The sequence below is a fragment of the Mus caroli genome, chromosome 1 (assembly GCF_900094665.2).
Source record: "Mus caroli chromosome 1, CAROLI_EIJ_v1.1, whole genome shotgun sequence".
Classification (NCBI taxonomy): Eukaryota; Metazoa; Chordata; class Mammalia; order Rodentia; family Muridae; genus Mus; species Mus caroli.
Window position 1 is genome coordinate 174,804,621 of NC_034570.1, and position 15,204 is coordinate 174,819,824.

At 42.6% G+C, this 15,204-nt stretch overlaps 1 protein-coding gene and 1 long non-coding RNA gene across 3 annotated transcripts in view; one reads left to right on the plus strand and one right to left on the minus strand.

The window, feature by feature from the left end:
• LOC110306172 overlaps positions 1–14,717 on the plus strand; it is an 18,417-nt gene extending 3,700 nt beyond the window's left edge. The window contains exons 2-3 of the long non-coding RNA XR_002379235.1: positions 11,181–11,249; positions 12,385–14,717. This is a non-coding gene — a long non-coding RNA (uncharacterized LOC110306172). The remainder of the gene's footprint in view (positions 1–11,180; positions 11,250–12,384) is intronic.
• Mark1 (microtubule affinity regulating kinase 1) overlaps positions 1–15,204 on the minus strand; it is a 100,978-nt gene that overhangs the window by 31,336 nt on the left and 54,438 nt on the right. For both annotated transcript variants that reach the window (XM_021178001.1, XM_021178077.1), the window contains exons 4-5: positions 2,696–2,744; positions 1,525–1,590 (exon numbers count right to left, since the gene is read on the minus strand). In XM_021178001.1, the coding sequence (XP_021033660.1) occupies positions 1,525–1,590; positions 2,696–2,744 (115 nt within the window). The remainder of the gene's footprint in view (positions 1–1,524; positions 1,591–2,695; positions 2,745–15,204) is intronic.

The following is a 15,204-nucleotide window of genomic DNA, read 5'->3' on the forward strand; positions in this document are numbered from 1 at the left end:
GTTGTTATGTGTGCACTCTGTGTACTATGAGTTATGTGTGTGCACTCTGTGTACTATGAGTTATTTGTACACTCTGTGTACTATGAGTTGTTATGTGTGTACCATGTGTACTATGAGTTATTTGTACACTCTGTGTACTATGAGTTGTTATGTGTGTACCATGTGTACTATGAGTTGTTATGTGTGTACCATGTGTGCTATGAGTTGTTATGTGTGCACTATGTGTACTATGAGTTGTTATGTGTGCACTATGTGTACTATGAGTTGTTATGTGTGTACCATGTGTACTATGAGTTGTTATGTGTGTACCATGTGTGCTATGAGTTGTTATGTGTATACCATGTGTACTATGAATTGTTATGTGTGTACTATGTGTACTATGAGTTATTATGTGTGTACTATGTGTACTATGAGTGTTCCTCTGCTCTCTCATGTCCTCACACACCTTGGCACTTACCTACAAATGACATGTAAGCCCGTCAGCCTTGTTTGAATTCTGCTGCCTGATATGACCTGATGGGTGCCCCAACCCCATCACAGCTGCACCATATATGCATCTGCATCTTCATCTCCATGACAGAACAGTAGACATGCAACACATATGTGCAGAGCTCATTAACAGCAAAGAGTATTGAAATTTTCTATTGAATCTATGCATCTATATCCCTATATGCTCTATATCTTTCTGCAGTCTGTAATCATTTAGAAAAGTTAATGTTAAGCTAAAATCTTGAAATAATTCCTCAGTATAGCAGAGAGACTTATTTTCTATGACTGTATCAGCTGTAAAATGTAGATACACATGTAGATTAAACACTTACAGGATGGCTTAAAAAGTCTTACACAGTATTGCCAAGTTATAGTCTCGGGCTTCTGAATCCAACCGTTAGGAATATACCCTGCTGTAGCCCCCCATAATTAGCAGGTGCTTAATACCAAGGGACATGAACAAGACTTTTTACCCCCATAAGAGTCTGTTTCTAACCAGAGTCTGCTTAGATGCTGTGAGGGTTGTATGAAACAATGCCTGTGCTCGGTGCAGTGGCGTGTAGTGAGTACTCAATAAATGACACTTGTATTGAAGTACACAGATATATGACACTTATGCAAATGAACCCCAGCATGCAAGTAAGCCATGAACAATCAAATGTGTAATGGATGTATGTTGATGAAACCAATGTCTACAGTATGGGACATGGCATTTTATGAAGCATTGAGTGGCTGATAATAGGGCAATGGGAACAGGAAATGAAGGCATGCTCTAGCTGGCTGTCAGAGCAGCTGTTTCTGGATATGTGTTCACAGTGTTAACTCCAGCTAACACACTGCAGTAGTAGCTCTGACACAGCATGCCTTTGCCGTTCCCTTCTCACACTCGGCCAACTGAATTTTTGTGATGAGGCCATTCAAGGATATGTTAGTAAACTACAGATGGAGATGAAGGCATAGATCTTATAGGAACTACCAGGAGCCAGCAGCTTTGTGTCCATCAAACAGGACACACTCTCCGGGCCTGCTCCTTACCCCCACTTGCATATTCCATGACCAAGTAGAGCGTCTTCTCTGTTTCAATAACTTCAAACAGTTTCACTGAAAAAGAGGAAATATAACTCTGTAACTGACACATAAGGTGGTGTTCTTTCTGCAACCACAGGCAACAGTAAGTAGGATATTAGAATACTTGCTAAACTGAGTAATTCTAACTTTAAAGTAAAAGTCACTTGCATGGGAGAGTCATTACTCCCACGCAAGGAAACTACTTACACCTTACCACAAAGTGACCTGCAGTCTATTAGAGTTAAAACAGTGTTTGAGATGAAAAAGCCATAAAAAAGAGGAATGTTTTTAGCACATGCTTTTAATCCCAGCACTTGGGAGGCAGAGGCAGGTGGATTTCTGTGAGTTCCAGGCCAGCCAGGGTTAGAGAGAACTTGTCTCAAAAAACAAAACCAAAATGACAACAAGGGGCAGGGGGAGGGGGAGGCTTAGAGTCAGGAAGACAGGCTCTGAATGTAGTTTAGAGATAGTGCAGCAATAAGATAATATAGCATGTCCATGTTTGGTAAGAAAAAAAAACCCTTATGTTTGTGTAATATTAAAAATAACTTCTAGTAAAAATAGAATTGACTAACACAGTGGAGATTATTCACAGGAACAATCACATTAGTGGCTATAGACAGAGAAAACCTTTAAAGATACAAGAGAGAATGTTTAAAAATAAGTAGATTAAAAATAATCTTTTTTTTACTATTTAGAATCAAGTGATTTTATATAGCCTATCTGATCAATAAGTTTATTTGTAAGAGGGACAAAATCAAGACTTACTAAAACAATTCAGTAAAATTGAAATTAGCATCTAACTTACTTCAAAATACAACATTATTTTGCCTATCAAAAGTACATTAATGTCAAGTATATGCACGCCTTCTCTGTTATTGGCCAGCGGCGTGCACTCTTTGATTTAACAAGGAGACTGTGTACAGAAGCCCAGCTGTACTGATGTGTGATGTCAAGCAGGAGAGCAGCAGCAGAAGTCAGCTGCCAGCCTCCAGGCCGGGATACAGCACCAAGAGTCACCTCCACTGACCTTCACCTTTGTGTCTTTACAGAGAGCAACAGTAAAACCGTACACATTCGAATGTCTTTCAATGCAGGAAACTCTGTCACTGCTTGTATGTATGTATAGGTTTCTTACCTATGTTAGGATGGTTCAGTATCTTCATTATTCGTACTTCTCGGAACAACTGTTTAAAAAGATAAGACATGTTCCTGTTTAAGGGACAGAAAAACTCAAGCAGACACCAACTGCACTTCCATTTAATAACAACCACTTGCTTGCAGGACTGTCAATTCTGGCAGAGAACCCAAGCAGAGGTCTGCTTCTTGGCTCGAGCCTTGCATAATGAGCAATGCAGCTCTGCCCTCCGTATTAACTTCATGGAGACCTGGCTTCTCAAAGACCCCTGACAGATGGACTGTTTGGCATGTGAAATTATCCATAATGAAACTTACACTTTCTTCAAGCACTCTTCAGGAACAGAAGAAAAGAGGGAGGAAATGGCAGTGACGCTACATCGTGAGGTCTAGCCAAGGAAACAAGCTGCCTTGGGTCAGATTCCTCCAAGTCACCCCTTTTGGTTGACCCAACACTTTGTGAAAGATCCAGATGTGCTCTTAAGTAGATTTGTAGGATAATGTCAAATGAAAATAAAATAGCCAAGTGCGGTAGAACACACCCATCCAAAATCCAAAAACATAAGGCTGGGGCAAGAGGATGAGTTCAAGATAAGCCTAGCTATAATAGAGACTCTGTCTTGAAATATGGAGGAGAAGAGAAAGAAGAAGAGGAGGAAGAAGAGGAGGAAGAGAAGGGGAAGGGCTATTTTAAAAGAGTTATTTAGTTTTGAGTTTGAGGCCAGCCTGGTCTACAGAGCAAGTTCCAGGACAGCCAGAAACACTCTCACCAAACCCAAACCCAAACCCAAACCCAAACCCAAACCCAAACCCAAACCCAAACCCAAACCCAAACCCAAACCCAAACCCAAACAAACAGATGTCTTTCTTTTTATTTCATGTGTATGTGTTTTGCCTGCATGTATGCACGGCACTTCATGTGTTTGGTGCCCATGGCGGCAGCAGAGCCTCTGTGGAACTAGAGTTACGTATTATCGGTGGTCGTGATCACTGAGTGGGTGCTGAGAATTGAACCCAGCTTTTATGGAAGAGCAGCCAGCACTCTTAGCCACTAAACCATCTCTCCAGTTCTCAGAGGAGGACTATTAAGCATGCTAAATAAAGCAAAATACCATGAATGTCAAATATTATTTCCCCTTAACTTTAAAACACTACAGGGACAATTTTTCAAAGGTACAATTTGTCAGGCCAGCGATATGGTCACAGTGGGTAAGAGTGCTTGCTATCGCTGGGCGTGGTGGCGCACGCCTTTAATCCCAGCACTCGGGAAGCAGAGGCAGGCGAATTTCTGAGTTCGAGGCCAGCCTGGACTACAGAATGAGTCCCAGGACAGCCAGGGCTACACAGAGAAACCCTGTCTCGAAAAAAAAAAAAAAAAAAACAACAAAAAAAGAGTGCTTGCTATGAGTTCTGATGACCCGAGTTCATCAGTGCCCACATGGGAGGAGGAGAGATTTACTTCTACAAGGTGACATCCATGAACACACCATGGCACATATGAACATACATACTAATAAAATGTTGAGAAAACATGAAATTAAAAAATGAACATGATTTGGATTTAATTCTTTATGTTGTTTGCATAGATATTAGTCAAAATCAAAATCAAGCATTTGTTAAAAAAATAGAAGAACCAAATATTGGCAACATAAAATAAATCTGTTAAGACATGTTTTGTCAGAATAAAATCTAAAATTAGCGTAACCACGAGCGATGTTTCCGTAATGATCTATTAAAGCCTAAGAGAGCATGAAAAGATGTTCAACATAATTAGTCATTAGGGGAATAAACTCAACTCTACAGTGAGAACAGCTGACACTCATTCGAATGACCACTGTCATATAAAACAGGACAAGGCAGAACAAACCTGCATGAAAGGGCAGAGCTCAGAACCCTCTGGCACAGTGGGTGGACTGTCAGCTGAGAGGATACTATAGAAAAGACACAGGACATGCAGAACAGTATTCCTACAGGAGTTAAAAAAGAATTGCCATGCAGTCTACAGTCATGCCTAAGAGAAGTGAAAGTGGAGGCTCAAACAGGTGAACGGATAAGACAGACGTGAGACTACGGATGGGAAGTCAGGACGCAGCACGGGAGAGCCTTGAGGGTGTCATACGGACGAAAGTGTACATCAACAGTAACTGAAATGATACATTTCAGTTTGTGGCCACATCACATAATAACAAAATGAAATACAATAAAAATATAGCCCAATTGGAAAACCACTTAGGTTTAGATGCTCAAAAGAAAAAAAAAAAAAATAAACAGCTCAAAAGAAAAAAAAAACAAAACAGCTTGTCCTAGATACCTTTAGTAATTCCTACACAAGATCAAGAAAGGGTATGTGTGTGTGTGTGTGTGTGTGTGTGTGTGTGTGTGAGAGAGAGAGAGAGAGAACATACAAGCCACACACTTTCATTTAAATTTGTTTTTAAAAGTCTATAATACTTAACATTTAATAATTAAAACATATATGTGAGTAAGTAGGACACACATGCAGGTTCGCTATGCTCATGACTGTGCCTGGCCTGACTGAAGACAATCCTGCCTCTGGCTTTGCACTGACCTTTCCTCTACACTTCGGGCCTGGAGCATGCCCTCCTAACTCCAGCTGCCTCTTTCCTCCTCTCTGACTGCTCAGTTTTCTGCCAAGTCCTCTTCCTTCCAGTGTTTACCTGAGCTCCTGGGCCTTCAGCTTGTAGCATCCTGACCCTGGCCCCCCTCACTCTTCCTGGGTGCTTCACTATGCTTCAAAAAGCATCAGTTTGCTGTGGACTCTAAACTCATTCGGAACGATGTTTTTACACTCATTTATGGTAAAGTAATTTTATTTGATTGTCCCATGAGAATTCAAGGCCAACACTCAACAGTGCACACAAACATTTCCCAACATCTTTAGCATGTGTGACCAAGTAAGGCTACCTTTCCAGCCTTCTCTCAGGACACCCTTGCTTTAAGGTAGACATTGCTTTAGCATCCAGCATTCCTCTGGTTCCTGGAACTACTGGGTCAGGCTGATGGAAGCAGGTTAATGTCTGCATAGTTCTAAAAATGCTTATTTTATTTTATTTTATTTTATTTTATTTTATTTACGTGTCTGAATAGGTTTCTATATGCCTGTGTGCGCAGGTTCCCATCAGTGGTAGAAGAGAGCGTCTCATTCGCTGAAGCAAGAGTTACAGGCAATTGTGAGCTGCCCAGTAAGGGTGGTGCTGAGAACTAACTGCCCGTGCTCTGCAGGCGTGCAGTGCAGTGCATGCCTCTGAGCCACTGCTCCAGCCCTGATGTCTGGATCTCTGAGAATGGCTTGTCTGAGGGAACGGTTGAGTTGTATGTCCTTCAAGACATTCCTCCACAACAATGAGGTTTTGTTTATTTTGCTGTTGTTGTTTTAAAGCTGGGCTTTTGTGCAACATTTTGGATTCATTAGTTTTTAGTCTTTGATTGGAACTTGGAATGTAGCTGTTTTATCAAAAACAGATAAATCTGGGATAGTAATCTTGTAAAAACTGAGACATTTAACAAAAATAGTACTTTAAAGGAACACTCCAATTCTACCTAGAGATGTTGTATAAAAGATATTTATAGGTAGAGCCCAAGTTCTGATCAAAAAGTAATTTTAAAAAATTAAAACAATAATACATAGCTATTAGGTCTCCTACATCTCAAAGATACCTTAAACATATTGTCTTAACATTTGATTTGAACAAAGAATGTGAACATTTTAACAACTAAAAACACAGAGGTGTGCTGTGGCTGGAAGCATGCTGGCTAATGTCACTGTTCTATTGCTGTGAAGAGATTCCACGACCAAGGTAACTTGTAGAAAAGAAACCATTTAATGGGAGGGTTCGCCTACAGTACAGAGGCTCAGTCCATTGTCATCGTGACGGGAGCATGGCAGCACACAGGCAGATGGGGTGCTGGAAAAGTAGCTGAGAGTTCTACAATCTGAGCAAAGGCAACATGCGAGACTAGGCCTGGTATGGGCTTTTGAATCCTTAAAGCCTACCTCAGTGACACACTTCCTCCAAGAAAGACACACCTCCTAGTCCTTCTAATCCTTTCAAAGAGTTCCACTCTCTAGTGACTAATCAAATATATGAGCCTCCGGGGCTCTTCTTACTCAAACCACCAAAGTTAAAATGATGGCCACCACAGAAGGATCATATGATGTTTTGTATGGTATATTAATTATAGAAAATGGACTGCCAGAATCCTGCCCCATCAACCATCCTTCCATCTAAAAGAAACACACGCTGGCTGCATTATAGTCCATTATCTGATATGGACTAGAGTGTGTTCCTGGCTCCTAATGTGACAGTTTTTGGAGAAAAGGCTCTTAAGAAGAGAGTTCAGGTTATATGAAGTCATAAGGGTAGGACACTAGGCCAATATGATCAGTGTCCTTATAGGAAGAAGAGCTACCAAGAATGCCTAGAAGACGTGATGCATGGACACTGAGAAGATGGCTATCTGCAAGCCAAGGAGAAAAGGCTCAGAAGAAACCAACCCTGCAAACACTTTCCTCTTGGACTTTCAGCCTGCAGAACAGTGATAAAACTTTCGATCTAAGCCTCTTATTCTGTGGGATGCTGTTAGGATGGCAGCCCTAATAGGTTAATAGTTTACTCTGAATCTAGAAAATCCTGGCCAAATGAACACATTGTGTCAACAAAATCTAAAAAAAAACAAACAAAAAAAAAACCAAAAAGTTCACCTCAGTACCTGCCTAGGACTCTTTGTCTCCTAGGTGAGCACTGGGAGGGAGAATAGAGAGGGAAGCTAATGACAGCAGTCTTCTGCAGAAACCCCCTGAGTTGGAGGGGCAGGACAGTAACCAGTGAGCTGGGCATCTTTTAACAGAGAGTCTCACTAGCAAGACGCCAATCTTACCAGTGCTTGCCTTTCCTTAGGAAGGGGGAGGGGAGCAGAGCCTCTAGATGGAAGTAAGCCTGACTGATGGACAGGTATCACTAACACCAGCCCTTCTGCATGTGCCAGCTGCCTGGGGACTAGTAAGGAAAGTGTGTTCACAGGACTTCAGTTCCAGACCATTCAAGTTTCTGACTTTTCCTTCTTTCTTGTTTTCAAGCTGTGACACCATGAGGTTTCCAGCACACATGCACAAGCGAGAGCTCTCAGAGCTAGGTCCCTTCGGCTTCACGTTTCAGGTCTGCTCTGAGCTGGATGGTAAAGTCAATATTTGCCACAACTGTGTAACAAGAACTAACGGCAGCCTTGGCTATAAAGCAGGGCCTTTCCTTTGTGGACTCAGACAGCTACTCTAATTGTTCAGGGCCTTTGTTACTTCCTTCTAGACGCCTGGCTTTGCTCCAGGTAGCTGAAGTCACCAGATGATCCCTTTGGATATTGTTCTGTTCAGTCCTTCCTTGTCAGGCCAGGGTCAGCATCAGCGGTGTCAATCAGTAGTTGCCTCAGTTAGGAGAATTTTCTTTTTCTCTTCTCAACTAATTTCTTTTCCTTCCAATCCCGTCCATTCCTTCTGCCTATTATTCTTGTGTGTTGTGGGGGATATGTTGTACTCAAACTAGTAGCTTTTGGCCTCGCAGTTACCTATCATCCTAATTCTATGAAAAGCCTGTCATCAAGGGTCAGCCAGCTGTGTCTTACTTCAGTCAGACCCGCAGCCATGCTCCTGTGGTCTCCTCACGCAGACGACTTCTCTGTGGCTCACTTATCTTAAAGACAGAGGACGGTTTTGTAGATACTTGCTTTTTCCCAGCTGACTTCAGTTATAGTACACAGAGCTTGGAGGAGAAAGGGCCCTGTATAACTGGTGTCCTTCAGTAAACCTTCTTAGCTTTTCAAGTACTTCATTCTGATGTGACTTTAGGAGGGACAGAAATGCATTTTGTAATAATGCCATCACTGCGATTTGTAATAATCCTGTCTGCACCCTTGGCAGCATTTTAGGCCCATTAATAAATTGAAACATGGGCTTGTTTTACCCTGCAGGTGAGATTCAGTTCCTAGATTCATTTGGAAGCCTCATTCACTGAGGTACTGTACATATGCTGTGCTTATGTTAACAGAACACTGTTGATTAAATGTTCAGCTTCATAATGTCTGGGATCATTATGTCACTTCATTTTTAGCCTACAGGTATCTTAATGGGACATCCATCAGATATTTTATAAAACTACTAGTGGTAGCGCTATTACAATTAACTTCTTTTTGTTTGCTTTCTTTCTGCTTTGCTTTGGTTGTTTAGAGAAGGGTCTCACATAGTCCAGGGTAGCCTACAACTCACTATATAGCCCTGGCTAGCTTAGAACTTTGAGGCAGAGCTCTGGCCTATCCAGCAGCTCAGAGAAGCCAGTTGCAAAGGAGACGGACTGCCTCCAGGGTAGGAGAAAGCAGAGCCTATGTTATGGGCAGGGAAGAGATCCTGGAGAAAGGTAGGACCCTATCCAATAGGGTCTAGTTGGACACCCAGGGAAGGAAAGTTCCAAGGCAGAGAGCCGGCCTATGGGAAGGAAAGAGGGGACTGAGCTGGAGGCACGGGGAAGGTGAGTGCAAACGCAGCAGGCCTCTGGGGTAGAATGGAAGAGGCAGACCTAGCTGGTTGCATTTGGGGGGTGAAAGGTTCCTTTAGGAACTAAGTGGGCTCTAACTTCTGAAACAACTAAGCAGAGTTTATAGATGGTATTAAGATTCCCAGCCACTTCTGCTTCCCTCAAGAGAAAAGTCTTCCATGGTGGACATAGATACATATTTCATAGTTAATAAAGGCTCAGTAATCAGAAGTTTTAAGGTTCACAGAATACTGGCATACAAACAATGAAAGAACCAAATAATCCCTTAGCTACAAGTGCCTGATCCTAGCATGGAAAGGGGACTGAAAACTGTCGTGGAGAACAGGAACAACGTCTCCGAGGAGGTGACTCGGCCTGGAACGTTCATGAACTAAGTGAGGAGGGGCGTTAGTGCCAGGCTAAGGGGTGGGGAAGGCGGCAAAGGCCAGGTAGCTAGGAGAGAATGAAAAGGATGAGATGGAACTGAAGCTGGAGGGATGGGGCACTAGGAGAAGTGAAGAGCTGGGGGGCGGGGGGGGTCCTCGGGGGTAATGTGCTAACGAGGCTGATTCCTAAGCTACCAAAGATGGAACTCCTAAAAGTGTAAGCACAGGGTAGCATATTACATACATGTCTGCAGGAAGACAAACAGGACAGAACAAAGCAGGCCACATGAAAGAGGGCAGCCACCCTCAGGTGAGCATGGTGACAGAGGAGAGCAGTTGGGGTGTTTCTCAGGTTGGCTGCTCACATGATGTTGGGGCATGCTGCTGTTCACAGAGAGGTCACAGGAGGATGGGGTGAGGGGGTACTAGCTAGGTAAGGAGAGGTAGTTGGGGTGTCTTGGGGAGGAGATTACAAGAGGTTTAAGGGTAGTCTAAGGTAAAGGGACAAACTCAGAGTTCACCAGTAGGTAGACTGACGCCCAGCTACCTCTCAGCCTAAGAAGAGAATATAGAAGAAGAGGTCCTATGGATAAGCTGCACAGAGCTTCACATGTAACGGCCAGCAACAGGACGATGACTTCATTAAAAGGAAATGAAAAGGGAGAAGTCAAGAACAGAAAAAAACATGTGGAGAGACAAAACCTTTGAATAAATATTTGTGGAATCAGGAATTAATTGATGAGAGTCTCTGTGGCATTTAGTGTGAACTGTAAGACAGTTTCACTTCTAATTACTGCCTTTCTTCTTCACTTCATTCCACTTCTATCAAATGGGAAATTCATAATCATAAATCACCAGGGGACAAATTATGCATGGGGTGACATGCCAGATAACCCTGGAGACCTGAGGTCTGGGTCCAATCTTACAGAGCGATTTCTCCTGAAGACCTGGACTGCTGCCAGCAAGCCCTAGCAAGCTGCGCTCATCACATCCACACATGCAAACATAGAATGACTGGAGTCTTTTTTGTTTTTTTATTGTTTTGGGGTTTTTTTGAGACAGGGTCTCTTTACACAGCTCTGCCTGTCCTGGAGCTCACTATGTATATACGGGGCTGACACTGAACTCACAGAGATCTTCATGCCTCTGCATTCTGCGTGCTGGGATTAATGGTACAAGTCTGTCTCTTTGAAAGGCTGGAGTCTTAATCTGAAGGACAGGAACAAATAGGTGCTGAGTATGCACTCACCAGACACGTTTGCCCTGTGGATGCAGTATGCACACTGTGAAACACGTCAAGAACATGTCACTGCACACTCTCCCTGACACCTAACAGGGCACGATAAACTGGAAACACAGTTTGAGTTCAGAAAGTCTGGCCTTACTGTGAATACACAGCTCATATTTAAGGCAGATACAGTAATTTTACTGATATGATTTTCTAGAACACCTGAACACGTTCCCCCTCAAAATCCATCACAGTGTGAAACACACTTCCTTCTGTGTGTGAAAAAGATGTAACTTTCAGTTATAATTTCATGATCATCCTTATTTTCAGTCTCTTGTTCAGAACCAAATCAAGGTCAGAGATACACTGCTGATTGCTAGTTCCACGGAGGATGGAGCGGTAAGTGGGCATCAGGGGTCATCTCACTAACGTATGTGGCCGCAGCATCCTTGCAGAATGGGAAAAGAAAGAAGAGGTGTGTGTGTGTGTGTGTGTGTGTGTGTGTGTGTGTGTAAGGATGAGAGGGAGAGATGGAAGGAGGGGGATAAAGACAGTTCATTATCTCTGATTTAAAAACAGATTTGGGGGCTGGAAAAATGGCTCAGTGGTTAAGAGCACAGACTGCTCTTCCGGAGGTCCTGGGTTCAGTTCCCAGCATCCACATGATGGGATTCGATGCCCTCATTTGGTGTGTCTGAAAGACAGCTACAGTGTACTCAAATACACAAAAACAATTTTTGCAGTCTACAACCCAGTGTACACACACACAAAAAAAATTAATACCCTCATCACTTCAGTTTCATTGACCAAAATCAGACTTGGGCAACATGTTCCTTTTAGTCTACACACATGTAACAAGAGCTATATGGGCGAACACCCAGCACATGTGTGGATTCACTCAACTACAAATCTGTTGAACACACCAGAGTAATTGGCATTTCAACATTCCAGATAGGTAGGCCTCCTAAGAAACACCGCTGAGGAACTTGTGTTTTTTATCTTGACTGAACTATTTGCCAATAACTCTATGGTCTCTTTTACATACTTGATTTCTACTGACTACTACTTGGTTCTGTCGTACTCACAGTGACCACATTCGTCAGTGTGGTAGTGACTGTTTTACAGAAGTTCTGGGACATGCACTCAGCCTACCAGAGGGCTGGGCATTACTGGAAAACTCTCATCCATTGCTCAGATCACAAGACACCGGCAGCAAACGGATGAGCTATCAATAAAGCATGCTCCCGGGATTCCAGTTGCTGATGTCCCTACACCTTTGCTTATGGGAAATTGCTCATGCCCTAGCACAGAAAATCGCTTCTATACAATTTTAATATAACCTGTTATTTTACAACATAATTCTGAGTTGTGGTAGTTTTGCTTTTATTTTAATTAATTAATAATGCATTGTTAATAATGTGGTTTCACTGTGTTGCCCAGGCTAGGTCCTCCTTCCTGCCTTATCTTCATTAGAAGCATAAATTACAGGCACATGCTACCATGTCTGACTCTTGCTTTGTTTTTTCTTCTTCAGATTTTGTCAGTCAGGAATAACTTTGACACAAAGAGCCATTTTTGTGTTGTGGAATACAATCAAAAATGAAAATAGAGGCTGACGAGACAGCTCAGTGGTTACACGTGCTGCCTGCTCTTCTGGAAGATCTGGGTTTGACTCCTGGCATCACATGGCCGCTCACAACCACTGTAACTCTAGTTCCAGGGGATCCAGTGCCCTCTTCTAGCCTGTGGGCACTGCATGCATGTGGTGCATAAGCATACATGCAGCCAAACACGCCCATGTACACAGAATCATACAATTAAAACCTAAAGTGTAAGTAGATAAGCAATCATAGGTGACATGAGTGTCAGCAGAGACAGATGTATGCAGAAGACTCAAGTGAGGAAACCTCTACCATCTGATAAACTACTGTGCCCGCTTTCAGAAAGGACATTGCTGAGGAGATGAAAACCCTACAGTTGAAGCCTATCAGTTATGAACAAAGTCGTCCCGCTGATTTGCTGCTCACCCGGCACCACAGAGAGCTCAAAAGAACCCCAGAGGTCACTTATGTGGGTCACAGAACATTCGCCAAAACCCACATAAGTGACTGTGAGATGATTTTTATACTATACAGAGGGAAGAACTGAAATCCTTTCTAGACTGTGACACTTATCAGATTAGACTCTGATTACTTACAACAAGTGACAGAGGTATGACACATTTCCAAAGACCAGACTACTTTACAGAACTTCATATTTGAGAGGTTTTAAACAGTCGCTACTCATATTTAGATTCCTTTATCTATCGGGGATGTTGAAAACGGAAGAGGATATTCCTATAAACAGAAGAGAATGAACGGAATAAACCGGCTTACAGGCAGCCTAAGCCAGAGTAAAATTCAGTCAAATGCTTCTAACGTTGAGACCAAAACGAGGCTGAAGCTGCGTCCCATCGTCACCTCTGTTTAACAGCAATGTCCACAGCATGGAGTCATACTGACTATTTTTGCCTGTAGGACTTAACCAGCGAACGGCTTGCTCTTTGCACTCTGAACTTGAGCTACAACTGACTGGGAGATGTGCTGATGTGATGGGTAAGGACAAGTCTAAATGTTCTATAAACAGAGCCAGGCAGACCATGAACTGGGCATTTTTAAAAATACTTTCACGGAGAGTAAATCTATGAACAGGATTAGAAGATACAAGCGGCAGCGTTTGTGTTTAGAAAAGCAACACTTTAGGCAAAGATTAACAGGCTCGTCACAGATATTTTCATCAGCAAGCAAATCTTTAGTTATTTAGACAAATCCGCAATGATCAGCTTCCTGGTCAAATGTTCCACCTAGTGAGTTAATGTTAGATGACCTTTCCTGGCTCTGCTGGGAAAGTCCAAGTTTGGTGCCACATTACGGGGAAGGGGCAGAAGTTCCACATGTCAGTTGAAATCACTCCATTGTAATCCATGGTGTGGTCCAAGAAAAGTACAAAATATGTGTTGGAGGTGGGCAAGGCTCTGAATGCAGTCTGGCAGCTGGTGTGTTCCAGCGTCCCTGGCACATGAGTGACTTCAGGTGATTCACTGGCCCAGAGAGAGAACCTTTTGTCAGTTACACCATTGATCCAGGTTGGATGAAAGCTGCTGTTACGAGAAGAGCCATTCCCCAGAGACTAGAGCATGTCAGCACTGTATCAGCTCACAGTCCCAGAAAAGGAGCCCAGTCAACCCGAGTCCTCACTAAACAGACGCATCACACTCTGCAGTTTTATTGGCTGGCAAGTTTAAAAAGAACCCAAATACTGAAGAGACAGCTCTCTACAGAGAAATGCATAAAAACAGAGCTGCCTGGCACTGAGACCAATGGAAAGAAGGTTCTGATTCACAAATGCAAAGTTCCAGTCTTACACTGGAATCCTGGGAGTTGTAGGTAAACATAGCAGACTGAGAACTTCTTGTAAGATTTCTCTTAGGGATCAAAGTTACCTATGAAACACATCTGTAATCAGATCCTATTATATGCTACTGAAATCTCAATGGATATTATTTCACCATAAGTAAACTATATACAGATCATACACTAAAACAGTTGCCTCATTTTTTAAAAAATATTTTTTAAGATTTATTTTATTTATGTGAGCACACTATTGTTGTCTTCAGACACACCAGAAGAGGGCCTCGAATCTGATTACAGATGGTTGTGAGCCACCATGTGGTTGCTGGGAATTGAACTCAGGACCTCTGGAAGAGCAATCGGTGCTCTTCCAGCCTGAGCCCCTGCCTCATTTTTAAAATGCTAAAAGTTTATATCTGAGAAGGTTTCCCATTGAAGTAATAAATAAAATGAGCAGCTTTGGCCCCCAGATGATCCCAGTCCGACTTTCTTGTTCTCCCTTCCTGCTTTGTTTTCTTCCTCGATGGAACACTGTCTACTCTGATTTAACACTAAGATGAATCTGCATAAAGGAAGAGCCAAATGAAGCGATGAAAGAAGATACACCTACAGGGAATATTATTCAGAACTAGGTATTTACCTAAGAAGAATTCTACATTCCTCAGAACTTGGGGCTGGAGAGATGGGTCAGGGGTTAGCCGCAGTGGCTGTTTACAGTGTAATCACAGAACAGAGTTTGGATTCCAACATCAACACAGCATCCTGCAAACAGCTCTAACACCACAGAAGGGCTTCATACTCACACATATACAATCCACACACACATGTGCATACACTGATACACACAAAGTAGTCCACAATATTTGATATAAATTTTGGTACAAATTAAAGGCAGTTCATATGGCAGATCTATCTTGCTTAAGTCTATGCAAATATTCCCAAATCGAAAACTCAAGTCCCAGACT